At 41.6% G+C, this 27,560-nt stretch overlaps 1 protein-coding gene across 5 annotated transcripts in view; it reads right to left on the reverse strand.

Annotated features, from left to right (window-relative positions):
* The window catches only part of Prr14l (proline rich 14 like), a 55,705-nt gene that overhangs the window by 17,232 nt on the left and 10,913 nt on the right, over positions 1–27,560 (reverse strand). For 3 of the 5 annotated variants that reach the window (XM_027387240.2, XM_027387242.2, XM_035452084.1), the window contains exons 2-8: positions 26,952–27,475; positions 23,049–23,121; positions 18,079–18,132; positions 13,278–17,847; positions 9,328–9,399; positions 8,214–8,385; positions 7,400–7,506 (exon numbers count right to left, since the gene is read on the reverse strand). In XM_027387240.2, coding sequence (XP_027243041.1) covers positions 7,400–7,506; positions 8,214–8,385; positions 9,328–9,399; positions 13,278–17,847; positions 18,079–18,132; positions 23,049–23,121; positions 26,952–27,425 — 5,522 coding nt within the window. In that variant the 5' untranslated portion in view covers positions 27,426–27,475. Of the gene's footprint in view, positions 1–7,399; positions 7,507–8,213; positions 8,386–9,327; positions 9,400–13,277; positions 17,848–18,078; positions 18,133–23,048; positions 23,122–26,951; positions 27,513–27,560 lie in introns of all 5 variants that reach the window. The other 2 variants (XM_027387241.2, XM_035452083.1) reach the window with 2 other exon arrangements.

Here is a 27,560-nt window from a genome sequence, read left to right on the forward strand (position 1 = left end):
ATCAGAAGAAAGCCTTAGAGAAATGTTGTCTCATGACACTGAACCAGCCAACTCTTTTTTTGTTTGTTTTTTGAGACCGGGTTTCTCTGTGGCTTTGAAGCCTGTCTTGGAACTTGCTCTGTAGACCAGGCTGGTCTCAAACTCACAGAGATCCGCCTGCCTCTGCCTCCCAAGGGCTGAGATTAAAGGCGTGCACCACCAACGCCTGCCTCCAAGTCTTTTTTTAAATATATGATTCTAGACATGCAGGTAACGAAAGTACAACCGAACAATATGATCACACAAAACTCAACAGCTCTGTGCAACAAAGCACCAACAGAACAAAGAGACAATCTGAACAGAAGAGTATCTGTAAATAACACACCTGCTAAAAGGGATAATTTCCAGAAGATACAGAGATCCCAACGAGTAGCAAAAAACAAACAAACAAAACTGAAAAATAAACCTAAAACTCCACAAACTTGGCACAGGAATGTTTGCAGTCTCAATTTCCTAGAAAGCTGAGTAGAAAGTCAATAATGTGAAAAAAACATTAATACCAATCCAGAAAATGGAAATCCAGCAACTCCAATACCACCTCATTTGAGTCTGAGGACAGGTGATTGCTGTGGTGCAGACACAGAGGAGACCTTGGAGGAGGGACAGTTGGGCATATGGATTGCTATAGGCATTATACACTTTCTTTGCTAAGCTCTTAAGACATTTTTACTTGTGTATGTGTGTCTGTGTGTGTGCATCTCTGTGCGTGTGTGCAATAAGGCACCTGATCCTCTGGGGAGGGAGCTGGAGGCCACTTGACATGGGTGCTGGAACAAAATTAGGGTCTCTTAGAAGAACATCAAGGGCTCTTAATTGTTCTCTCCAGCCTCCTCAAAAATAACTTGGAGATTCCTCAAAAAATTAAAAATGGGGGCTGAAGAGACAGCTCAACAGTTAAAAGCACTGACTGCTCTTGCAGAGAACTTGGTTTCCATTCCCAGCACCACTGGCAATTCACAATTGTCTGTAACTCCAGATTCAGGGGATCTGATGCCCTCTTCTGGCCTCCCCAGGCACCAGGCACAAAGGGCTGTGAGCTGCCATGTGGATGCTGGGAACTGGACCCTACTGTGGTCCTCTCTAAGTGCTCTTAACTACTGAGCCATCTCTCCAGTACCCTCATGGTCTCTCACAACCATCCTTAATTTCAATTCTAAGGACTGATGCCCTCTTCTGATCTCCATGAATCCAGGCATGCATGTGGTACAGACATGTAGATAAAGTATTCATATACATTTAAAAAAAATCTAGAAAAATTGTTTAAAAAAATTTAAAACCAGCTGGGAAGTTTGCACGCCTTCCTTTAATCCCAGCCCTCGGGAGCTAGAGGCAGGCCGATCTCTGTGAGTTCGAGGCTAGCCTGGTCTCCAGAGCGAGTTCCAGGACAGCCTCCAAAGCAATACAGAGAAACCTTGTCTCGAAAAACCAAAATAAATAAATAAAAATAAAATAAAACCAGCCAGGTGGTGGTGGCGCATACATCTAATGTCAACACTAGGAAGGCAGAGGTAGACGAATGTCTAAGTTTGAGGCCAGCCTGGTCTACATAGTGAGATTATCCCCCAAAAAACCCAAATAAAGTAATGTAAGATACTGTATGGCTTGATATACATGTGAGCCCATGTATACTACTTAGGTCATGACCAAACTACCTCCAAATAGAAGTCTATCTAGTTTCTAGTTCAGGAAGGACACTATGGTGACATGGGCCAGTGTTGAATGTATATAGCTACTTTGAGGGCAAGGGGTTCCACAAGACATCCCATCTCAGGGATGGAAAAATGGCTCAGTGGTTAAGAGCACTGGCTGCTCTTCTTGAGTTCAATTTCCAGCAACCACATGGTGGCTCACAACTGCCTCTAAATGAGATCTGATGCCCTCTTCTGTCATAAAGTTGAATATGCAGACCAAGCACTCATATACATAAAATTAAAAAATAAATCTTAAAAAAAAGAGATTCCCATCTCAAAACCCAAAAGAATCTTTTTTCCCCTCAAACATTTTATTTGATTTTTTCATATTACTGTTTGTGTATTTTGCCCGAATATGTATATTTGCACATATGTGCCTGCTTGTGGTCACAGAGGTTAGACAAGGGCACCAGAACCTCTGGAACTGGAGAATGAACCACCATGGGAAATAAGCCTGATCCATCTGCAAGAGCAGCAAGTGCTCTCACCTATACCATCTCTCCAGCCCCAGCCACAAGAATCTTAAGATAAAAATTTACTAACAACTCTATCTTTCAGCAGGAAGGTGGTGGTGTTTGACTTTAATCCCAGAACTCAGGAGGCAGGTGGAGCTCTGTGATTTCGAGACCAGCCTGGTTTATAGAGCAACTTACAGGACAGGCTCCAAAGCTACACAGAGAAACCCTGTCTTGAAAAACCAACCAACCAAAACAAAACAAAAACAAACACAAACAAACAAACTCTGTACCTTTCAGCTAGGCTACAGAATGAGTTTAAGGCACTAAGTGAGATCCTGCCTTAAGGGGAAAAAAAAAAAAAGACCAGAAATGGGTGATAAGAAACCTTACGAGCAGTTGAGCCGGAGAGTTCAAGAAACTCCCAAAACAATATAGGTATTGCCCTGCCCTTGTCTGCTTCCCAGTGTTTGAACTTAGGTGTCTATTACTGAAGATACCATGCACTTTAGACATAGAACTCAGAGGACCTAAGCTGGATCTGACCTAAAAGGGCCCCAAGGACTAGCTTTCCTAGTACCACAAGGTGCTGCTATGCAAGCTTCCAAGGGAGAAATGTAACCAACAGTCCTAGTCAACTGCCTATTGTCTACAACAACTTCCAGCCTGGCAAGATAGACCTAAGGGTGCAATAGTGGCACCCACATCTTGGTGGTAACCAACAGCTTAAAACCGGCTCAAGAAGAGAAAAATCATGCTTGGTATTTGAAACCTTCCTAACTTCCCAGTCTAGTAAGGCACAGGTCTTAAGAGGAGAATCTTCTGCCACTTTATTAAACCAGTATGATTCTTAACAGCATTCTAAATACTTACCCTTATACCCACAGTTAAATATAGCTCTTACGCCTCATCAAAGAAACTTCTGTTTGCAACAGACAGACCATTACAGAAAATCGTATCTGGTTAAAATGCATAAAACTTGATAGTGGAGTGCCAGAACCCATCTACAACACAACTCCTGCACTTACCAGGGAACATTGTGAAAGAGGGGGCAGAAATATTTTGAGAGCGAATTCGTGAGTTTGCTGTTAACACAGGTATACAGAGGCTCATTAAAGAAAACAGCATGATTTTTCCAAGTTTAGAGAGACATTCAAATGCAAGAGGTACTTAGAACCCCAAATAAACACAACCAGAGAAGAGCCTCTCTGCAATGTATTATCATATTAAGAAATTGTAGTCAAGGTGTCAAAAATATAAAGCCAAGGCGCTGGAGAGATTGCTTAGTGGTTCAGAGCACTGGTTGCTTGTGGAGAAGACCCAAGTTTGATTCCCAGCATCAACATGATATCTTGAAATCATCTGTAACTCCCAAGAGATCTTACATCCTCTTCTGGTATCCATGAGCAACAGGTATACACACAGTCCAGAAACACAGATGAAGACAAAACATCCATACAAATAAAACAAAATTAAGTGTTTTTTTGTTTTTTTTTAAAGGGCAGAAATATGCCTGGCTATAGTGGCACATTCCTTTAATCCCAGAGCATGGGAGGTGGAGGCATGCATCTATTGGTGTTCAAGGCCAGCCTGGTCTATAGAGTGAGCTTGAAGACAGCCAAGGCTACACAGAGAAACCCTGTCTTGAAAAACTTAAAAAACAAAACAAAACAAAACAAAACAAAACAAAACCAAGTTGGTATAATTATTTTAATATCTGACAAAGTGGACCTCTAACCAAAATGAATAAGAAGAGATAAAGAATACTACAAATAAAAAGAGCAATTCCTCAGAAAGATATAAGGAATCCCAGTCCACCTGCTGTTCATGCAGTTACTCACCAATCCCAAGCTCCAGAAAGCAATGAGAGCCACTCCACAGATCAGTCTACTGGACATGAAGAGATGAGGAAAGCAAAGAACTCAAAGCCATTCTTGCCCCCAACAAAGAAACTCCTGCCTAACATTCAAGAGCTACTGGGATTCTACCTGGCTCACAGCAGCCAAATATCTTTTCATTCTAGACTGCCAAGGAGAGATTTGTAGAAAATGGAGCACCACCATATGGAGACCAATAACTGTCTTGAATGTCCAGGACATGTCTAATAGACTTGGGTGCCTTGCTGACTGCCTATACCTCTCCTGAGTGGCATTAGTGGTTGCCCAGTGTCCTTGTTCGACTTGGCTAGGGGACACAGAGTCAGCCAGCTGAAACCGCAAAATTCAAACTATAAAAGAACTCAGAATCAGATGTACCTGGATTCCACCATCTTCCAAGGAAAGGTATGAGAAGAAAGGCTTTCTCAAAGACACAGATAAGAAGTGTGATAATGGTAGATAGAGGGCAAGAGAGTAGCATTATTGTTGTAAAAGTGTGAGTGCAGACAAGCAAGGAGAGAACACTAAGATCACATCTCCTGGGGCATCCACATGAGAAAATACTCTATGCTAATACAAAATATGCTACCATGAATGCAGGCTACAGAGCCTGGTTTCATTGCCCACTACAGAAAAAACAAACGGAAAAAAAAAAAAAATCACCCACAGGAGACAGAGACATGGGGAGGTAGGTGGATAGGGCAGAAAGTGAGGAATGAAGATAAACATAATAGGGGCTAGAGAGATTATAGCAGACTAAACTTCAGTTCCTAGTACCCATGCCTGTAACTATAGCTCCAGTGGGATCAGAACCCTCTGGTTTTTGTAGGCACTTGCAATCATGTGCACACACACACACATACAAACACATTTAAAAATAATAAATCTTTAAAAATCTTTATGCACTGCTGGTCAAAGTGCCAACTTCTGTAGCCAACATGGAAATCAGTGTGAAGCTTTTCCAAAACACTGAAATAGAAATTCCATATGTCAAGGCTGGAAAGATGGCTCAGCAGTTAAGAGCACTGGCTGCGCCAGGCAGTGGTGGCGCACGCCTTTAATCCCAGCACTTAGGAGGCAGAGGCAGGCGGATCTCTGTGAGTTCGAGACCAGCCTGTTCTACAAGAGCTAGTTCCAGGACAGCCTCCAAAGCCACAGAGAAACCCTGTCTCGAAAAAACAAAAAACAAAAAACAAAAACAAAACAAAAAAAAAAAGCACTGGCTGCTCTTCCAGAGGAACCAGGTTTAATTTCCAGTTCCCATATGGAAGCTCAAAACTGTAACTCCAGTTCTAGGGGATCTGGCACCCACACACATTTATACACATAGGCAAAACACCAATGCACATAAAAAATAAATCTTAAGAAAAAAAGATGCCAGGCGTTGGTGGCACACGCCTTTAATCCCAGCACTCGGGAAGCAGAGGCAGGCATATCTCTGTGAGTTTGAGGCCAGCCTGGTCTCCAGAGTGAGTGCCAGGATAGGCTCCAAAGCTATACAGAGAAACCCTGTCTCGAAAAACAAAAAGAAAAAAGAAAATAAATAAGAAATACAACCATGCTATATATCCATTAATGTAATAAAGAAAACATGCTGTATATATACATACATGAAATGGAATTTTATTTGTATGTAAAGAAAAATGAAATTATACATTTATAGGAAATACGTTGCAGAATATACCTTTACACAGTGTGAAGATTTGTCACTGTGATTGGTTTGATAAAGACCTAAATGGTTATTAGCTAGGCAGGAAGAGGTTAGGTGGGACTTCTGGGGACAGAGAAGACTTGGGAGAGGAAGAGATATGGAGTCACCAGCCAGATGCAGAGGAAGCAAGATGGGCAGTACATAGTAAAGATAACCGAGCCATGTAAAAGAACATACATTAAAAAATATGAGTTAATTTAAGTTACAAGAACTAGTTAAGAACAAGCCTAAAATATAGGCCAAGGTTTTATAATTAATATTAACTCTCCATGTTATTTTTTGTGAGTTGGCAACCCAAAGAAAAATCTGGCTACAGAAAAAAAATTATATTTAACTGGGATTCATTATGCAAAAATTCTAAAATGTCCAAGACAAATACCAGGCTTTCCCTCATAAGCAGAACACACACTTAAAATTATGTGCGCACAAGAGGGTAGTTAATAAAGGATGTAATAGCTCAGTACAACTCAAAGGTAGTCACAGACTTCCATTCACAATACCTTCTGATACATCTGCAGTACAGTAAGAGCATGTAGGGAGAAAGAATTGTAAAATATGACATATATTTGTAATCTTAGCACTTGGAGGCTAAGACAGGAAGACTGTGGGTTCAAGACTATAAAAGGAGACCAGTTGGCAGATCCATGGCCCAAAGATAAGTCTCTTAGAAGTTAGGAGGTTACTTAATTTAAGTTACTTAAGGGAACCAATGAAACATATACTGGAACTCAGTACACGAGAACAGTGGTTGGAGAACTTTGAGGATGACCTTGAACTCTTTTTCCTCCTTTTCCACCTCCCAATTGTTGGGATCACAGGAGGGCACACATCTTTAATCCCAGCACTCAGGAGGCAAAGGCAGAGGGCTCTCTGAGTTTGAACCAGCCTGGTCTACAAAGTGAGTTCCGGGACAGCCAAGGCTACACAGAGAAACCCTGTTTCAAAAGACAAAACAAAACAAAAAAGTATATTGGGGAACTGGAGCTATGGCTCTAGTTAAAAACACTTGTTACTCTTACACAGGGCCTGGGGTGGTTCCCAGCAGCCATATGGGAACTATTTCTAGCTCATAAACTATATCTACTTCCAGTCCCAGGAGATCAATACCATCTTTTGGCCTTAGAGTGCTCCAGGCACACATGTGGTTCATATACATACATGCAGGGAAATACACATACAAATAAAATCAATAAACCTAAAATTTTTTTCTTTTTAAGTAAATTGTTTTTTCTGGTTTATGTGTGGGTTTGTTTTTGTTGTTCTATTTTGAGACAGGGTGTCATCATGGAACTCCGGCACCTTTCTTTTTCTTGAGTGGGGACCTCACACTGTAGTACAGGCTGGCTTTGTACTCACTAAGTATCCAAAGGTCTTAACTTGAGCAACTCTTCCTGCCTTGGCCTCTCAAGGGCTAGATTCCTACTTGAGTTTAAACTATGATTTATGTACACATAATACCTAGCACAGGAAGAACAATAAAAATGGTTAATGTAGTAAAATATCTTGCATATAAACATTTAACCTTACAATCAATGAATTCGTATTATATGACCACTTCAAGGACAATTATGCTTTGCCTAGCAATTTTCCAAGAAAGTGAACCCACTTTGCATTAGAGAAGCTCACCTTTTGGGCCGAGGCAGGCCCATTGGGGTAAGGTTGGGATCTGGTTTAGGAATGGTTTTCCGGATTCGGATCTGTGAGACTTTCTTTGGTCTCTTCTCTGGCTCAGCCTGTTTTTAAGGGTTAAAAATAAAGAGAGGCAAAATGTAATTCCTTTTAAATAAAGCCCTTATACTCAAAACATTGTTCCCTTGGTTTATAGAAAAACCTGGAAAGTAGCTAATGACAGCTACTCTAGCTGTGTTTTCAGTTACTGCTCCTTCATATATTAAAACAGAGCCGAACAGTTCCATAATCAACTCCAAGTCTTTGATCAGTGGAGACAGGTGATGCTATAAACAGAAGGACACGATCATTTATTCATCTTTCAATGCAAAGGGACTCTTAGGGCCTCTAATTGGGCTGCTGAGAAAAATGGATCTGGAAAACAATATGACTTAAGATACCTAAGCCACAATATGTAAAAAATAAAAAAAAAATACCTGAAAATACCTGAAACTGAATAATAATAATAATAAAAAGATACCTAAGCCCCGCCTGATGGAACAGGAGGACAATTGAATCCAGGAGTTGGAAGCGAGGAAGGCGAAACAGTAAGACCCTACCTCTGAAAACAGACCGAAATGAAGGGAACAACCCCATAAAACCCCCACCATATCCTTTCCTGGCCAAGGCCCTGGCCAAGCAGGAAAATTGCTACCTTAGTAGTCCCAGCTACTGAGTCAAGCTGGAGTTAAGTCTGCACCTACCATGTGATGAGTCAACAATGGAAACCCCAATGCCACCTCCACCTGACACCTTGGTACTTTGCACTTACCTCTTTCTGTTCTGCAGAGTTGCTCTGTGGTCGGGGGCATGCCACTGACACATCACCCAGCTCATCAAACCCAGGGACCTGGAACTCGGAGGCTGAAAGCAGGAGCTTGCTGACAGCAGGTTCTGTTACCAAGCAAGACTTTGGCACCAAGGCAGGGAACACAGGCTCTAGCCTAGCATCATGGAGAGAGAATGAAGATAAACCTGTAGGAGGTTTGCTTTCTACTTCCAGTAAGCATACATTTTTATTTAGTTTTTCTGTACACATGTGCATTCTTGTGTGTGTATGGAGGCCAGAAGACAACCTTAAGACAGTGTCCTTCCTCAGCTCTCCCATCCCATTTTGTGTTTGAGATGGAGTCTCTCACTGGCCTAAAGCTCACCAAGTAGCCTACAGTGGCTGGCCAGTGAGCCTCAGGACCTGTTTGTCTCTGCCTGCTTGCATACTAGAATTACAAATGTGTGCTACCCTACAGGCTTTTGATGTGGGTTCTGGGGGATGGAACTCAGGTCCTCATGCTTGCAAGGCAGTCAATTTACCGACTGAGCTGTCTATCATCCCAGCCTATATTATTTCTGAGCATATAGATTAGAATCAATGATGTTTCTTCATTCCAGGAATGACATCTACATCAATCTGTTTTCTAGTTTCTTCTAGACACAACCTGGGTCTACGCATGTGAAAAGTTACAAGAATGTGGTTAATTCTTTCCAGTAGTTAGAGCAGTTTTATAAAGAAATGTGTAAATGAGTGGAGACTGGTGAGAAGAAATTTAGTTAATGGGCAAATGAATACTGCTCAAATGAGACCAATACCATTTAGGGACTAGGACTTAGGCTGATGAAGCAGCAGGACCCGAAACAGCCCGGGGAGATACTAATAAGCTGGCTAATGACTTTTTTGTTAAGCAAATGGTGCTAATTATACAACTCCACATATAAAGCACAACCAAATCTCAGAGATGTTTATCTGAGACCTGTAAATAGTAAGATTAATGAGACAAGAAGTTAGAGTTGTGCCATGCCTGACCCATGCTAAGAACACTATATATATATACTCCCCTGCCCTTGCTCACACACCCATCCACATTTCAAGGCCATGTGCCAAGGCTCACCTCATGTGACTGCTGTTGGTGTTATGGATAGCTTCCATGCCTGGAAGAGGCACATTTGGTATGGTGGTGTGGCTGAAGTAAAGACAAGCACAAAACAGCAGGTTATGAGGGTGGGGCAACAGCAAAGGTGTTACTGGAGGTACTGACTGGCACATGATGGAGGCCAAGAAACAAGAACCTCCCAACCGTGAAACTATGCTCATGTGCTCATCCCTGGGAGGAAGTAGGCTAACAGGAAGAGTGCTTCCTGTTTTGTTTTTTTTTTTAATTTATTTAAGTTTATTTTCTGTGCATTGGTGTCAGATCCCCAGAAACTGGAATTACAGGCAGTTGTGAGATGCCTTGTGGGTGCTGGGAATTGAACCTGGGTCCTCTGGAAGAACAGCCAAGCGCTCTTGATCACTGAGCCATTTCTCCAGCCCCCGTGTGCTTCCTAATTTAACTGGGAAAACTGTCAAGAAAGTAGAGGACAGCAAAAGAAATGAGGGGAACAAGAATGATTTGGGGACTTATACCTTTTAAGTTGGTATTTACACATGTTAAGATTCCTTTAAAATTTAAACATAAGGAATAGTAAGCTGGCTCCAAATGCAGAGGAGCTTACTGCCAAGCCTGATCACCTGAGTTGTGGAAGAAAAGAATGAACTCCCCAAAACACTGCTGACCTCTACATGCACATCATGACACATGTGCACTCAACATAATGCACACATACAACAAACAAATGTTTGTAAAAATTAGATATAAAAGTATCTTTTACATATAAAAGAACCAAATACAACAACAAAGTATCTATACAAGCAACCCCAGCACTAGGGAGTATACAGATGATAATGAGTTCAAGGTCATGCTAAGATACTGAGTCTGAACCGGTTCTAAACATGAGACCCTGTCTCAACAAAATAGAAAAATGGGACAGGCAGGATGGCTGAGCAGTAAAAGCACTTACTGCCTGACAATGAAAGGTGACAGCCTGAGCTTGATTCCTGAAACACACACAAAGATGGAAAGAGAGACCAACTCCAAAACTGTTCTCTCCTCTCTCCCTCCCCCCCTACACACACACACACACACACACACACACACACACACACACACACACACACACACACACACACACACACAGTGGTGGGAGAAACACCTTATGGAAACTAAGTTGATTTAGGTATTGTTTTCAAAGCTACTCAATTATTTTGCTGGCAGTAAGTGAAGTGTTTTGTTGTTTTGCTTTTTCAGGAAGGGAAAGGGGTCCACCTATCACCTTCTCTTTTTTGTTGTTGTTTTGATTTTTTTTTTTTTTCCTTTTTGAGACAAGGTGTCTCTGTGTAGCCCTGACTGTCCTCAAACTCAAAGATCTGACTGCCTCTGCCTCCCAAGCGCTGGGATTAAAGGCTTCTACCACCACACCCAGCTCATCAGTAAATTTTAATAAAGGAATAAAAAATTAAGTGAGCTTAGGCATATGATTTTAAGTCACTTTTAGAGTCAATGAGTAAAGCACAGAGCAACACTACCCATTTGCCTTCCATTTGAAATAAAACAAAATCCTGAATTCTAGGCTACATATGTATAAGATCCTACCTCCAAGAATGGAAAAGAAGAAATTATATAAAATAGAAAGCTTTATATAGAATGTAGGAAGTAAAAATATTTTAGAAGTAGAAAAAACAGATGACAAAGGGTTCTGAAAGAGAAAAGGAGCCAAGGCTGACACCCTGAATACCAGTGCAGTGTATAAGGCATTAACAGTGAAATGATCATGCCTATAAGCCTAGCACTTGGGAGGTGGAGGATCAGGAATCAGGGGCCACTATAGTGAGTGGGGATGGAGGGGATACAACACAGTTTAAAGCTGTGTTTCACAGACTTGTAGCACAGAACAATTATGACAATTTACATACTAGAGGCAGACCAAAATATTAAACAATACAAGCAGTATGCTATCGTTTGAAATAATCTGATTCTTTTTATTTATTTATTTTGGTTTTTCAGGACAAAGTCCCTCTGTGTAGCCTTGGCTGTCCTGGAACTCATTTGTAGACCAGGCTGGCTTGGAACTCACAGAGATCCACCTGCCTCTGCCTCCCAGGTGCTGGGATTAAAGGTGTGAGCCACCATTAACCAGCATCATTTAAAAATTTTTGAAGTATATTTTCTTATTTTCTACATATTTGTGAGCTCACTATGTGTATATCATGGTATGTGTATGAATGCCAAAGGACAATTTGTCATTTTTCTCCTTCCACTGTGTGGGTTTCAGGAATCCAACTCAGGTTGTCAGGTTTGGTGGCTTACTCACTGAACCATTTGCCAGCAGACACGCCATTTATTTATTTATGAATTCAATAATTTTACATAGCTGGTGTGATGGCACACACCTTTAGTCTCAGCACTTGCCTTTGTGGTTGTTTTCCTATATGGATGTATGTTCCCACAGAAGCCAGAAAAGGGCACTGTATCCTTGGGAACTGGAGTTACAGGACTAGAGTTGAGAGAAACTAAACCGGAGTCCTTGTAACTGCTGAGCAATTTTCCAAGCCCCTTTAATGTGCTTTTCAGACAACAGCTGACTACTTAGCCCAAACAGGTCTTGTAATCCTGCCTTAGTAGCTTACTTTGAAATATTAGGTTTTGGGTAGGTTTGATTTGATTTGAAGTATTACTACTAAAATTTCAACAGTAGCTGGGCAGTGGTGGCACACACCTTCAATCCCAGCACTCGGGAGGCAGAGGCAATCTGATCTCTGTGAGTTTGAGGCCAGTCTGGTCTACAAATGAGTTCCAGGACAGCCAAGGCTACACAAAGAAACCCCCGTCTAGAAAAACCGAAAGTAAGTAAATAAATAAAATTCATCTGTAGCAGTTATATTAAAAGCAAATTAAAAATAAGAGTTATCGGCTGGGCATTGGTGGCACACGCCTTTAATCCCAGCACTCGGGAAGCAGAGGCAGGCAGATCTCTGTGAGTTCAAGACCAACCTGGTCTACAAGAGCTAGTTCCAGGACAGCCTCCAAAGCCACAGAGAAACGCTGTTTTGAAAAACAGGAAAAAAAAAAAAAGTTATCTAACACAATTCTTTGATGACTGTTTTCGTGTGTGTGTGTGGGGGGAGGGGTTGATCCCAAATAAGCACACACTCTACACAAGCTATATTCTCACAGGAAACTTTAAATCTTAAGTTCCTCCCTCCTTCTGTCTCTGAGCTGGACTGAACTTAGGGTCTTATACTAACCAAGCAAACATTCTACCACTAACCTATACCCCAGTCCAGTCCTCTTCTATTTTCCTTTAGAAGATACAATAATAGTGATCAAATAATTCTCCCCTACCCCCAATAGTGAAACCATAAGAACTTCTGTCCAGTTCACTACAAATTTTACAAAGTCCCCAAACCAAGGTATTCTAATGGAGCATATAACCTCTGAAGCATATACTACAAAAGAAATGTAGAGACAGGCGAAGCATAATGCTCATACTTGCAATCCCGTTACTCACCAGCAAGATGTTCTTGAGTTCCAGGCTAGCCTGAGATACAGTGTCACAAACAAACAACAATGAAAGATGGTGGCATACACTGGGCACTGTGGTACATAAATTTAACTCCAGCACTTAGGGGCAGGGTAGGCCAGACTGGTCTATATAGTGAGTTCTACAACAGCAGAGCTATGTAGAAACACTGTGTGTGTGTGGTATGTGTGTGTGTGTGTGTGTGGGGGGTGATTATGACATGAAGAGTAAAATGGAAAGGATGGTGCAAGGTATAAGAGAAGATGCTGTGGGCATATTAAGGGCCTCTAAAGCCAAGAATTACCACTGCACTCTCTCAACAGAGGCTTTACAAGGTACACAATGCAGACACAGGAAACCTCCAGCAGACAGTCCTGCATTCCCAGCACCGCACCGGCTCTTTTTCCCCATACACTGAAAAAAAGAGAAGACAAGCTCTTACCTGCTCAGGGTGCTCAGGCTCCCCTGTGGCTTGCTGTGAGTAGAATGAAGAGCTGGCAATTGGAAGGTACAGGAAGGCCCATGCTGGCTCCAAATGGACAACACTCGGCCCACTGAGTAGGGCAGAGAGCAGAAGACCTTGTCTGCTAGAGAGGCTGGAGATCTTAACCCTTTTAAGCCCTGTGTAAACTGGGTCAAGAAGAGCCTCTGCATGGTAGGCATGTGATTGGAGAAGCTCCGCTTTTTTGTCCAGATTCGGTAACATCCTGGTGAACAAAGTGCTAGAAGTGTGTGAAGGCCAAGGACAGAGCAGTCTGCTCTGGTCTGGACTATGGCAGTGCCTCCATAGTCTCGGAGAGGAGCTGTAGTCTGTGGAGGAGCCTGAGTGCGTGTCTGACTACAGAAGCCAGTGTCTTCCCTGAATGTGGCCATCCCAGGGCATCCATGGGACATGAAAAAAGAAAAGGTCCACTTGGGAGGTGGAGATGAGCACTGGGAGGTCTCTGCTAAGGCAAGCCTTGATGGAGCACAGTGCTCAGGAAAAGTCCTGGAGGACTCAACCATGCAACTGGGTGATTTCACATGAAAGGAAAATGGGAAGATTTCAGTACCAAACAGCAGTGATGGCATCTTGTTGCTCAAATCTATGAAGCTCATTTTGACAGATTCAAGAGAATAAAGTGCCAAGGGCTTACTGTTAGACCTCCTATCCCATCCAGTAGCTGCCAAATATGGGTCCAGCTGCATTGCATTATATGAAAATCCATCTAGGAGCTTTTTATATCTGAAGCGCTTATAGCTTTTAGCCAATGGAACAAGGGAAGAGGAATACCGCCGATATCTTAGTTTTTGGGGCTTTGTGGCCAGAACCAGTTTGGAGGCAAGGATAGACAGCTTGTTTAGTAAGGCTGATTCTTTGGTAGGCTTCCTACAACTCAGGCTCCTCAAGGGATGGCACAGAGTAGCCTTCAGCTTTGGTATGTGGCTACACAAGCTCTTGCTAGGTACTGCTTCAGGTTCCAGTGGTGCAGCAGGCACAGCACATGGGCTGAGAAGTCTGTGTGCTTTTGTAGGGATGGGGTTAGAGGAACTCTTTCCACAATTAGAATTTCTCACTTTACTTATTTTTCTCCGCACAGTAACTGGCTCCAGGCAGGAAATTCTCTTACACGTTCGATGAGGCTGCTTCTTTACAGGAAGCAATCTTTGCTGATATGACAGCGTCACAAAGGCACCGTGTATTTGATCACCCCCAGCAGAGCTGGGATCATGTTCTTTCCAGGAGGTACCAAGAAGCCGAGGACCTGTGCATAATTCAATATCTTTCATTAACAGATGACATAAGCTTTCTTCTTTTGGGTCTTCTAACCTCTGAAGCTGTCTAGCCATTTTTTTCTTGGTTGGCTTTCTTAGGGTGACTTCTTCCATTATGATGGACTCATCATGGTCAGCCACAGGTTGCTTCTTATTCTGCATCTCATCTGACAACATGTTCAATGACATGTGTTGTTCTAGCAGTGCATGCATACCCTTTTCTCTATCCATTTTAATTGCTGTTTCCATTATCAAAGGCAAATACTTATCTGTGGAATTCTCACGAGAATGACAAGCTTTGCAAACATTTTTGTCCACACTGACATATGTGGTATCTCCTTCACTAGGATTGCTTATATGGGCTGGTATTCCTTCCTTCATGTCAGACTGGACTGTGCAATCCTTGACATTTTCATGAAGCATTTTACCATCTTTGGGTTTAAAGAGATGTTCCAATTTAGGTGCTTTGCCACTAATACCAGCTGGTAAATGTTCTTCAGAAGACATACGGGAATGCCTGTCAACAGAGCCTCGGCATCTAGAAGACAAGTCTTTTGAGGATAATTCAAAGATTTTCTTCTCATCAAACTCAGAATTTGCTCCTAGTCCTTCTGTCACAGATCCTCCTTTATCTTGATGCTTACAATGAATATGATTTAAAGACACACCTCCTCTATCTAGTGCTCTTATATGTGGCTCATGATCGGCAACAGATTCTACTTCATGATCAATGGCAGAGTCTGGACACTCTTCCATTTCACAGTCTTTTAGAGATCTGCATACTTTTATTTCACGTGATTTTAGTATTTCAGGAGAGTCTACTGTAGAAGCAGCAGCATTTGAGATTTCTGAGTTCTGGTCAGTTGTACCTATAAATACAACATTCAGCTCTCGAAGAGATGAAGTACTCCTTAAGGTCTCATGGTATGCTAATTTATCTCGCCTTGTAGAATGACCAGCTGGACTAGATGCTTCCATGTCTAGCACACCCTCTGTAGGCTCACCTATGCAGTCTGGACACACCACATCTAGCACACTGTGTGTCAACTCTTTAGAGCCAGGACTATTTTCAAAGGCTCCTTTGGAATCTTTTTTCTCTAAACTACCACAAAACACAGGGTTTTTACTGCCTGAACCAACTATCAAATCCTTTTCCTTGAGGCTTCCCTCAGGGCTAGTCTCTCGGTGGTCACTGTTTATTCCTTCCAGAGCTGGCTTACCTTCACTTCTGCATTTGTCTGGACTATTTTGGTTACCCTGACAGTCAGAAACTTCATCTGCTTTCTGGTCAAGACTTCCAGCTGCTTGGAACACGGTTTTAAAATGAGATGAAATAACAGTCAGAGACTGGTCCACTAGTGTGTCAGGACTTGGAATGTTTGTAGATTGGTTCAGTTCTTGTGTGTCACAAGCAGAGGTGCTGAGTGTATAAACTGCAGTGTCTTTGTGTTTACCCCGTTTCTTTCCACCCAGTCCTTCCTCACTGGTTTCCATATGACTGCTAGCGTGAGTGGTTGTGGTTAAAGCTCCACTATCCGACACTCCTGCTGTCAGTTCATTTCTAAGCTTGCCTCCTAGAATGCTGCTTTGAGTCTCCCTCCCAGCAGGTTCACTCTCCAAAAAGGTGCTATTTTCCACAAAGTCTTCAGGTCTTTGGAAGCAGTGACTGCTAGACTGACATGCATTCCCACAGTTTATTTTACAGTTGCTGACTTTCAGGATATCTTTTTTGGGTCCAAGGGCAGCACAAACAGAACACATATTCTTTTCTGATGCATTTCTCATTACACATCGACAGCTGGAGATATCCTGAGACTGAACATTTTGGCATTCTGTGTCAAAGGAATAGCCAGCTGCTTTTTTCTCACTTGTGAGAAACGTGGAATGTAAATCTTTGATACCTGAATCAACCATTTCTTTTTGCCCTTCTGGGCTTCTTATTTTGATATTTAAGGTATGTATGTATGAAGAGGCACCACAGGTTTTGTCACCTTGTGGAGACATGGCTTCCAATTTTGTCTCAGCAGGAATGGTTTGAGTATTGGTGGTAACATTTGTTTCATTCTTTAGAGAATGATGGCTCTGTTGAGCATCTCTGCATGTTGCTGAAGGCATCTCTCTGTTTAGATTTAGTAGAGAGTCAGTTGATAATGTCACATGCTCTTTAGAATTAAGGGACACTTGTTGATTTAAAACACATTCATGTTCTATTTTGTGCGAAACCAGTTCACTGTTATAAGAAAGTTCACTCATCTCACAGGCAATGATCGGCTCATCTAAATGTGAAATGTTGTCATGTGAGGTCTGTACATGCTTTTCTGAAGCAGGTCCACAATCAAACTCTGGACATGGTGCTAATTTTGCAGTATCCTTCTTGGGTTTTGACATTTCATTATATTCAGAACTTACTGGATCTGCAGGTATCAAATTCTGAAGGGATTTTCTTCCAGACAGAAAATCACTGCATGATGCTTTATTTGGCAGAGAATCATCCAGATTTCTCTGGATGCTGACTATAGACTTAGAGTCTGTACTGTAAATCTTTTCATTTAATGCACTGGACTTTATTCTTGTTTGTTCTGGCTCTTCAGTATTCATCAACAAGGGAAAACTACTTTCCTCAAAGTGTACCTCAGGATGGTTCACATCAGTGACGGTTTTTCTATGGTCCTTGGAATATACCAAATTACCTTGAATGTTTAAAGTAATTTTCAGATCATTTTTTTTAAACATTGTTTCTGTTGCTTCAGAAAAAGAATTAGGCACAGAATTATAGTTCTCTGTACAGGAACTAGCCTGAATGGTACAGATACTGTGGTTACTGGACTCCACAACCTGTTTTTCATTAGAACCATCCTGCTCTTGTTGTCTGACATTGGAAGGAAAGAGACCTCTTCTTTCACTCCTGGGCCTCCAATACTGTTCTTTACTTTCTTTTCCACAAGTGAAGTTCTTGCTTTGCTCAACTCTGTGTATTTTTTCAGCATATTCCTTTATTAAATCATTGTCTTCAAAATGACATTTTTCTAAGGATTTTGGGCCAGATAAATATGATGTGAGATATAAAATTTTAGAATTTTCTTCTGAGGGTTTTATAGAGTCTTTGCTCGCTGCAGTGGTGGAATGATCATGTGCAGAACTGGGTTTTTCCTTATCATAGTTGAGAATCTGTTGGTGACCATCTTCTACTTCACAGACAAGGTTTAAGTCACACAATTCTTCCTTCACTTTGTTCATTTTGGAAATGGCACAGTTCCCTGGTAATGACAACCAAAAAGGACAATTAGTAATTCTCCACATGGCTTTCTTTAAGAGCTGCTTTTTAAATTCAGGGTCCACAAGACTGAAGGTTTTAGGGTAACAAAAGCTCAATGAGGGTCATGAGTTTGTCTACTCCTGGTGGTCCCTGCCTCCAACTGACAGATGTTGACTGACAGTGCCACCCTGTGTCCTTCATTATTACCCCTTAGTCCCACTGGCATTCATACCTTCTATGTCTTCAATGGGTTCTGGCAGAGTTCCAGTTGTATTGTGTACATTTCCTTTTACAGAAGAGAAAGAAACTCAAATCAGTATGTAATCTAAAAACTAAAATTAAAAAAGCTGCTCTCCCTAAATGAATTTCATCATGAATCTAACAACAGAAGACTCAGTTCAAAAAGACAATCAAAAAGCTTAGTAAGCCATACCAGCATTTTGTTTCTTTGCAAACTATGATAAAGAGACAAAAAAAGCAGCCAATTTTGAAAAAAATAAAATAAAACAAAGCACCTTCTCAATATGTTACTTGGCATTCCCAAATGATACTAGATAACTGAGCAGCACAGAAAATGTGAGCTTGACTCAGTCTTAAGAAATTACCATTTTCAGGCAGATCTTTGGTCTGCAGAATTAGTTTTGAGACAGACAGAGAAATCCTGTCTTGAAAACAATAAAAAAAAAAAAAAAAAAAAAAGAAAATTGCCATTTTAAAATACCACTAGGAGGCCCTAGTGGTTCCAGTTTGTAACACCAGCTACTCAGGGGCTGAGGCACGACAGCAAGATCACAGAATGTCAGAGCTACAAAGTGTGTCCCAGGTCAGAACAGGCACCTCAAAATAAAAGTTGAAAAGAGGGCTAGAGAGATGGCTTAGCCATTAAGAACACTGCATGCTCTTACAGAGGACCCAGGTTCAATTTCCAGCACCCACATGGCAGCTCCTAACTGTCTGTAACTCCAGTGCCAGGTGATCCAACACCCTCACATAGACATACATGCAGGCAAAATACCTATGCACATAAATAAGTTTACAGCCAGGTGGTGGTAGTGAATGCCTTTAATTCCAGCACTTGGGAGGCAGAAGATCTCTGTAAGTTCAAGGCCAGCCTGGTTTAGAGCAAGTTCCAGGACAGTCTAGGATATGCATAGAAATCCTGTCTCAAAAAACTGGAGAAAAAAAAAAAAAAACTGAAAAGAGGGCTAGTACTAAAGCTCAATGGTAGAGCACTTACCTAGCATATACAAGGTCCTGGGATCAATGCTAGGTAGTGTAAAACTAATCCATCCATCCATCCAATCTAACACTAGTAAACTGTCATTACAACATTCTTATTCAATGATCATTTTATTACCTGAAATTAGATATATTATAGATAAAATAGCTCTTTGAAAAGTAACAGTCAGAGCTGGGACTGCAGCTCAATAGTAGAACCCATTCCTAGCATTAGTGAAATCACAGGTTCAATCCCCAGCACTGCCAAAAACAAGTAAGAAAAAAGAAAAAGAACAATTATGTGTAGAACTTTATGTAAGATTAATTTGCAAGCTGAATGGTCCTAAATCCAATGACTTGTAATAATTGCCTTTCTGAGCCAGGTGGTAGTGACGCATGCCTCAAATATCAGCACTGAAGCAGAGGCAGGTGGATCTCGTGCATTCCAGGACAGCCAGGGCTACATAGAGAAACCCTGTCTCAAAAAATCAAACCAAACCAACCAACCAAACCCAGCTGCCTTTCTGTAAGACTAGACTGATCATTACTAAAGCTGAATAACAGGAACATGGAAGTTTAGTTAATTCCTTTCAGTTCTGAGTTAGTATTAATACCACTGTCATAAAACTAATAAAGCCCAAAGCTACACAGGGAAACCATCTCGAAAAAACCAAAAAAAAAAAAAAAAAAGAAAGAAAGAAAGAAAGAAAGAGGAAAAAAAAGAAACTAATAAAGCAAGCAAATAAACAACAACAACAAAAACCTACCTTTTGTGTGAATGTAAACACAACTACAGACACACCTGTAAAGCCCGAAGGAGGGAGACAGGTGGCCCACCACAAATTCAAGGCCAGCCAGAACTCTGAAGCTCCTCAATTTTATGGTACTTGCTTCTCTGAGTCTCAGTTTCTTTTTTTGTAGAAAGCATGTAAGTACACTTACCTCAGTTCTGTATAGAGGATTAACTATCATGTGTAAACACTACCTGCAAAAGTGCTTGCAATATTAGGAGAGCTGCCTGTCTTTTCTCTTTGATTCTTAATTGGACATGAAAATAGTTAAAACAGTATCTAGGTTAGAACACCATTTGAAAATATTTGGTGCACAGGCTGCAGGTAAAACTTAGTGATACAAGGCTTGCCTGGCAGGCACAAAGCTAGCATCACCTCACAGAGAAGTTGGGGAAGTAATAAGTTTGTTACTTTAATACTAACAATTGAACCCAGAACCGAACACACAATTAGCTCTGCCACTGAACTACACTCCCAGACATCTACAATAGGTAGAGGCAGCAAGCACTGGATGGATAAACGTGTGCTGGATGTCAACAGTTAGTATAAATATCAATTACTAACTAAAGGCCACCTCCAATTCCCCACACAGTACTGAGCACTGTGAAATAATCTAATTTTCTATCATCCCAAACAGCAATCTACCCATGAACTTCTTAGCCTGAGCATGCCTCATAATTTTATCTAATCTTTCTATGGGATGCTATACAATTCATTGTCATATGTTTAGTATCAAGGTAGCTGAACCCTCATTACATCTGTCCAGGAACAATGAGAAATTCTTCATCTACCCTAATTGATGACGGTGGCTTTCTTCTGTGCAAGGCTGTGAAGTTCAGATTTGCTGCAGCACATCCATACTCCACTTAATCTAGAATCTTAGGGAGGTGGCAGGGGAGCAGATACTTTCAAGTAGTTATGACAGAAGGTAGGTGGGAAAAGGTTTGTACATAGCTGAAAAGCAAAATGATACTCTGACCCCTAAAGGTTTTTATGTGCATACATTCTGAAAGTTCACAAGACTTCAAAGCACCTTTTTTTTTTTTAAGTATTTAGTTATTTGCTTATTTTGTATATATGAGTGTTTTGCCTGAATGTATGTATGCACACCTTGATGACTGAGAAGGCCAGAAGCAAGCATGGAATCCTCTATAGAACTAAACTTGCAGATGGTTATATGCCACTGTGTAGGTGCCGGGAACTAAACCTGGGTCCTCTGCAAGAGTAGTCAATGCTCCTAATCACTCAGCCATCTTTATTTATTTATTTTTTTAAATAAAGCCCCCAACTTTATTTTTTGAAGAGTTTAAAGTATGAAAAGGGAGGAGAGTAACTTTGCAGTGAGGTAAAATCAACCAACACTAATGTATGTTGATTGCATGAGTCTTTCCTTGATATAATGTATTAAAAATTACACTTCTTTAAAGATATGTTCTCACCCAGGCTAAAATTGAGCTCAGAATCCTCCTGCCTCAATCTCCAAGGGCTGAGACTATAAGTAAATAACACAGTGGCCTTCTGAAAACTTATTGATGAGATCTTTCACTACTAAACCCACAGTCTGTATCAGCTGTGCCTGTAGCCCCACTGAGTCCCAGTTCATACTATGAAAAGACTGGATGGAAAGTTACAGGTCCAGAAGCTTAGCTTGGGCTAGCTTCTGCCCTCAGAGATCAACCACATTCTCTGATTGTCATTCTCTGATGATCTCTCAGAACCAAGGGATTAAAGTGAAGAAAGATCACAGCCGCGCAATGCATGATTCAAGCTTCCACCACAGCCTCAGCAGGCCTGGGTAAGCAGAGAGCTGCACTCTATCCCCACCACTCCTGTGCCCTCACATCTGCTCAGATAAGCTTCCAGACCAGTTTCTATCCTTATTCTTCTATTTCTTTCTCTATTCACCCCTCCCCATCTGGACTACAACAAACAACAAAACAAAACCCAACCTGGTAAAAATGATAACTAAAAAAACAGTACCACCCAGAAGACAACTAAACCCTTTCTTTTTGTTGTTATTGTTTTGTTTTGTCTTTGTTTTTGTTTTTGAGACAGTTTCCCTACGTAGCTTTGGAGCCTATCCTGGAACTAGTTCTTGTAGACCAGGCTGGTCTGGAACTCACAGAGATCTGCCTACCTCTGCCTTTCGAGTGTTGGCTTTGAACTCACAGAGATTCACCTGTCTCTGTCTCCCGAGTGCTGGGATTAAAGGCTCACGCCACCGACTGGCTAGCCCTTTTTTTCATTTTTTCTTTTTTTAAAGATTTTATTTATTATGTATACAGTCTTCTGCCAACATGCCAGCAGAGGGCACCAGATCTTGTTCAAGGTGGTTGTGAGCCACCATGTGGTTGCCGGGAATTGAACTTAGGATCTCTGGAAGAACAGTCAGTGCTCTTAACCACTGAGCCATCTCTCCAGCCCCCCCCCCCTTTTTTTTAAGATTTATTTATTTTATGTATATGGTGCCCTATCGACATGTATACACCTGCAGGCCAGAAGAGGGCATCAGATTCCATTATAGATGGTTGTGAGCTACCATGTGGTTGCTGGGAATTGAACTCAGGACCTCTGGAAGAAAAGTCAGTGCTCTTAATCTCTGAGCCATCTCTCCAGTCCCTAACCCTTTCTTAATAAACCCCAATTTGGCAAGGTGGTCGTGGCACACACCTTTAATCCCAGCACTCGGGAGGCAGACAGGTGAATCTCTGTGAGTTCAAAGCCAGCCTGGTCTACAGAGCCAGTTCCAGGACTGGCTCCAAATCTACAGAGAAACGCTGTCTCAAAAAAACCAACAAATAAATAAATAAACCCCAATTTGGGGGCTGGAAACATGGCTCAGAGATTAAGAGTAGTTACTGTTCTTCCAATAGTCCCTGATTGGGTATCCAGCACCCACATGGTGGCTCACAACTGCCTTTAACTCAAGTTCCAGTGGATCTGACACCCTCTTCTGGCCTTCAATGGCTTCTGCACATGTGGTGTATACTTACTTAAGCAAGCTGAAACATACACATAAATAAGTGAATCTTAAAAAAATATTCCCAGGTGTAATGGCATCTGCTTTTAATCCAAGCACTCAGGAGGCAGAGGCAGGTGGATACATATGAGTTCCAGGCCAGCTAGGACTGACTACATAGGGAGACCTTACCTAAGAAAACAAAACAAAACACAACAAAAAGAAGTATCATACCTTTGTTCTTTAGCAGATCTCCAGAGAGGTCTGCGAATACAGGCTTTTTGCTGGATTGTATCAGGAGGACATCCTGTAACAAGAAAACCCAACAGTCAATAGATGATGCAGAAGTACCTGAGCTCACAAACATCAGTTATTACTTCAGACCTCAGTGCAACTTCAGGAAATCTGCTACTAGCCACAAAAATTGAGATATGAAGGAAAGCTCAAGTTTAAGTTAGCAAATAAAAAATATTACTTCTCTGGAATATGAGTTTGAAGCAAATGCAAACACAGCTCTAATTTTTTTTTTTTTTTTTTTTTAATTTTGGAGGTAGGGGTCACCATGTAAATCAGGTGGGACTCAGACTGCTACAATCCTCCTGCCTCGGCTTCTTGAATGGTGGGACTGCCCAGCTCCTCAGTGCCTTCTGAAAACAAGAAATAAGCTGGGGGTACAGGCGCACTTAGAGCTGTGCCAATTTAAGCAGGTACAGGACAAGCCATGGGTGGCAGAGGTGAAGCCAGTGAGTGCCCCTTTCTTCCTTCCAAGGTTTCCCTGTGCTCCCTTGCTCAGGCATGCAGCTCATACAACAGCTATGCAAAGTTTAATGAGGGGTTGGAGAGAACAAGGTCAGGAAGAGGAGGAGCCAGCTAGATCTCAGGAACTGTAGCTGCTGGAAAACTCTTACAACACTTGCAAACTAATCTGAAAACTGGGAGTTAATTGCTGAATTGTGACTTTTAATGCCAGCTCTGCAGAGACAGATAAACCTCTATAAGTTCAAAGCCAGTCCAGTCTATATAGCAAGTTCCAGCCCAATAAGATGAAATAATCAAACATTGCCAAAGAAACCAAAAAAAAAAAAGTTCTAATAAAAAGTTCTAATAAATTGAGGCTTGATTTTAGTTTCAAACTTTTGTTCTACCTTTTTATTTTTATGTAAATCACAAATTACTTAAAAAAAAACTTTTTGAAGTTTTTTTTTTTTTAATTTAAAAAAACATACTGTTTCTTACACATGGGTGCTTTGCCTGTTTGCCCTCATGCAGTGAGTGCCCTTGGGTGCCAGAAGCAGTCATCATCTCCAAAGATTGAAGTTATAACCAGTTACAAGCTGCCATGTGGGTGCTGAAAATTGAACTAGGGACCTCTGGAAGAACAGTCAGTATTCTTAATCACTGAGCCATTTCTTCAGCCCCCAGTTTCCGTTTGTGTGTTTAATTTATTTTATGTGTATGAATGTTTTGCCTGTACAAAGTTACAACACAAGTGTTCCTGGTACCTGCAGAGGTCAGAAGAAGGTGTCAGGTTCCCTGGAATGCAGGTATAGATGGTTGTGACCACATGCGTGCTAAGAATCAAACCCAGATCCAAGGTTAAGAAAGCATACTTGTTGTGACACACACCTTTAAACCTAGCACTCAGGATGCAGAGGCAGGTGAATCTCTGTGAATTAGAGGCCAGCCTGGTCTACAAGGAGAAACCCTGCCCTGAAAAAACAAGGAAGGATAGGAGAAGGAGGGGAGGGGAGAGGAGGAGAGGAGAGGAGGGGAGACAGGTGGGCAGACAGGCAGACTGACTCCTGGAAGTGGCTCTGGTGGCCCACATTTTTAATCCCAGCACTTAGAGGCTGAGATGGAAGACAAATAGATGTAAGAGGCCAGCCTCTGGGCTACTGAGTTGAGACTTCTGAAAAAGACAAACAGTGCTGAAATTCAGCTTGGTTGGTACAGTGCCTAACCAGCAGGCACAAAGCCCAGGATTCAACTGCCACCACTCTAATGAATGAAAAGCTTTATCACCAGATCAATCTTCCAGTTTCTTACACCTTTATATGTAGAGAGGAACTTTTACAGAATGTTCCTCTGAATCTCAATCAGAAAAACTGCAGCTTTAAGTAAAGCACTGATTGTGAAGTCACAGAAAACTTTTACACCTCAGCAACATGCTTTAGATGCTTATCTGTTGCATGAGATCAGAACCACATCAAACTAGGGGACAACAGTGCCCTGTAGACCCAAGAACAGCCTATCAACATCAATTCTGCCTTGAGACCTTTATAAAAAACATTTTTTTCCATTGTGTTTAAGCACACCTGTGGATATGCATGCGTATAGGTGAAGGCCAGATGTTGACCTTTGGTGGTGTTCCTCATGGGCCATCCACCCCCATTTTTTTTCTTTCCTCTATTATTATTATTATGTGTGTAATGGTGGGGAGAACATGTGTCTCTGTGCACATGTGGAAGTCAGAGAACAATTTTGTGGAATTGGTTCTCTCCTATCTTTCCATGGGTTCTGGATATCAAACTCAGGTCTTCTGGCTTATACTTTTAAATACCTTTACCTTCAGAGTCTTCTCAACCAACTCTCAGCTTGTTTTTGAGAAAGGGTCTCTCAGTGTGAAGGATAGGTTAGACTGGTCAGTGCCAGTCCCAGAGACTCTCCAGATTACAAGTGTGCCATCACTCTGACATGGGTGCTATGGATCAAACTCGGGTCCTCGTGCTTGCATAGCAAGCAAGCATTTACTGATGGAGATGTCTCTTCAGCTGCCAAGAGTTCTCACTTCTAAGTCACTGAAATTCTATTTATTTTCAATACGAAATCCTTTTCTATGCTGGGCGGTAGTGGCACATGTCTTTAATCCCAGCACTCTGAAGGTAGAGGCAGGCAGATCTCTGAGTTTGAGGTCAGGTTGGTCTACACACAGGACAGCCAGGGCTACACAGGGAAACAATGTCTCCAAAAACCCCAAATAAATAAGTAAATAAAGCAACAATTAAAAGAAAAGAAAAAGAAAAATCATGGTACTGGACAGATAGTTCAGCAGAGAACCTGGGTTTGGCTCCCAGCACTCAAACGATGGCTCACAACTATCAGTAACTCCATTTCCAAGATCTGAAGCCCTCTTCTGCCCTCCACAGGTACCAGGCACACACATAGTGTACATACATACATGTAGGCAAAATATTCAGACACATAAATTTAAAAATAAATATTAAGAATTTTTTGTGTATGGGGTTTAGGCCTTATAGACTTTTCCTTATCTACTACACAAAAACGAGGTAACTGAGGGAAGCTGGGAACAGGAAAGATGATAGTCATCAGGGAAGAGGACACCAACTGGTTGTCCATCGTCAAATAGTCAGCCCTGAAAACACACATACAAAGAACATCATATAGACTTAGCAGGTATATTTAGGAACATAAATGTACATATACATATATGCATGCAATAACAATCCCAAGTACTGGGATTAAAGTTGTGTGCCGCCACCACTAACCAGTGCAACCTTCCTTTTTGAACAGGGTCTCCCACTGAGCCTGGAGCTCATAGATTTGGCTCAGCTGGCTAGCCAACAAACTCCAAGGATCTGCCCTATCTGCTACTGAGGTGCTGCTATGCCTGGCTTTTTTATGTGGGTGTTGGGGATCTGAACTTTTCATGGCAGATGCTTCACCAATTAAGCCATGTCCCCAGCCCTTACACATAATTATCTAACATCATATGTAGAAATACATTATTTTGAGGGGCTAGAGAGACGGCTCAGCAGTTAAGAGCACTGACTGCTCTTCCAGAGGAACTGTGTTCAATTTCCAGCACCCACATGGCAGCTAACAACTGTAACTCCAAGAGCTGACATCCTCACACAGACACACATGCAGGCAAAACACCAATGCACATAAAATAAAAATAAATTTAAAAAACATTATCTTTAGAGACTCAATAATTCATACAATAGTAAAAGCACAGCAGTGACTTACATAAAAAAATATCAAAATCAATATTTTTTAAAAATGTTTCAAGATTAAACCACAGGCCATCTGTCAGCATCTATAGTTTCTCATGAGAAGCGTTGCTCTGCAGCATCATCACTCACATTCAACTTACCTCCATCAAGCCTCATTTCTTACCTGACTGGGGTAGATCTTTTCTTTAGAAGCTGTGGAATGTTCACATGGGTCCTCCTTTGCTGCCTCACAGGGGCCAATGACAACTTCGGCCTGGTCTCCTTGATCTCTGAAGACCTTTGGCTCCATGCTCTTGGTTCTTTCTTCCCTATCCAATATCTCAAAAGCCACAGGTCCTCTTGCTGTAGGGTTCACTAGTCCGCACCACCCAGGCTTGCTTCCATAATCCAAGGTTTCAAAGGTTTCTTCACAACAGCCTTCTGCATGAGTCCTCTGCAGCTCCAGGGGTGATGCCCTACTCTGACTTCTAGGAGAGCTTGAGGCTCCAGGTTTTACATCTGGAATCATACTTGGCTCCTTCTCAGCATGAAGCTCTTTGGAGACACTTACTGAGAGTTCAGAGTATAATTCATGTACCACAGCAGGCATGAGGGAGTCAAGTGGAGCTGGCTGAGTCTCTACTCCAGATGACAGCATTAGGGCAGATGGAGATTATGGAGTCAAGTCTTTTACATCAAAGGTTTACCCTGACACAAATCAAAGCAAGGGATACAAGTTTAAAACCTGGCGGGATAAAAGAAATGTTTCAGTTCACATGAGTTAAAATATGGA

Source organism: Cricetulus griseus (genome assembly GCF_003668045.3).
Source record: "Cricetulus griseus strain 17A/GY chromosome 1 unlocalized genomic scaffold, alternate assembly CriGri-PICRH-1.0 chr1_1, whole genome shotgun sequence".
In the NCBI taxonomy this organism is placed as follows: Eukaryota; Metazoa; Chordata; class Mammalia; order Rodentia; family Cricetidae; genus Cricetulus; species Cricetulus griseus.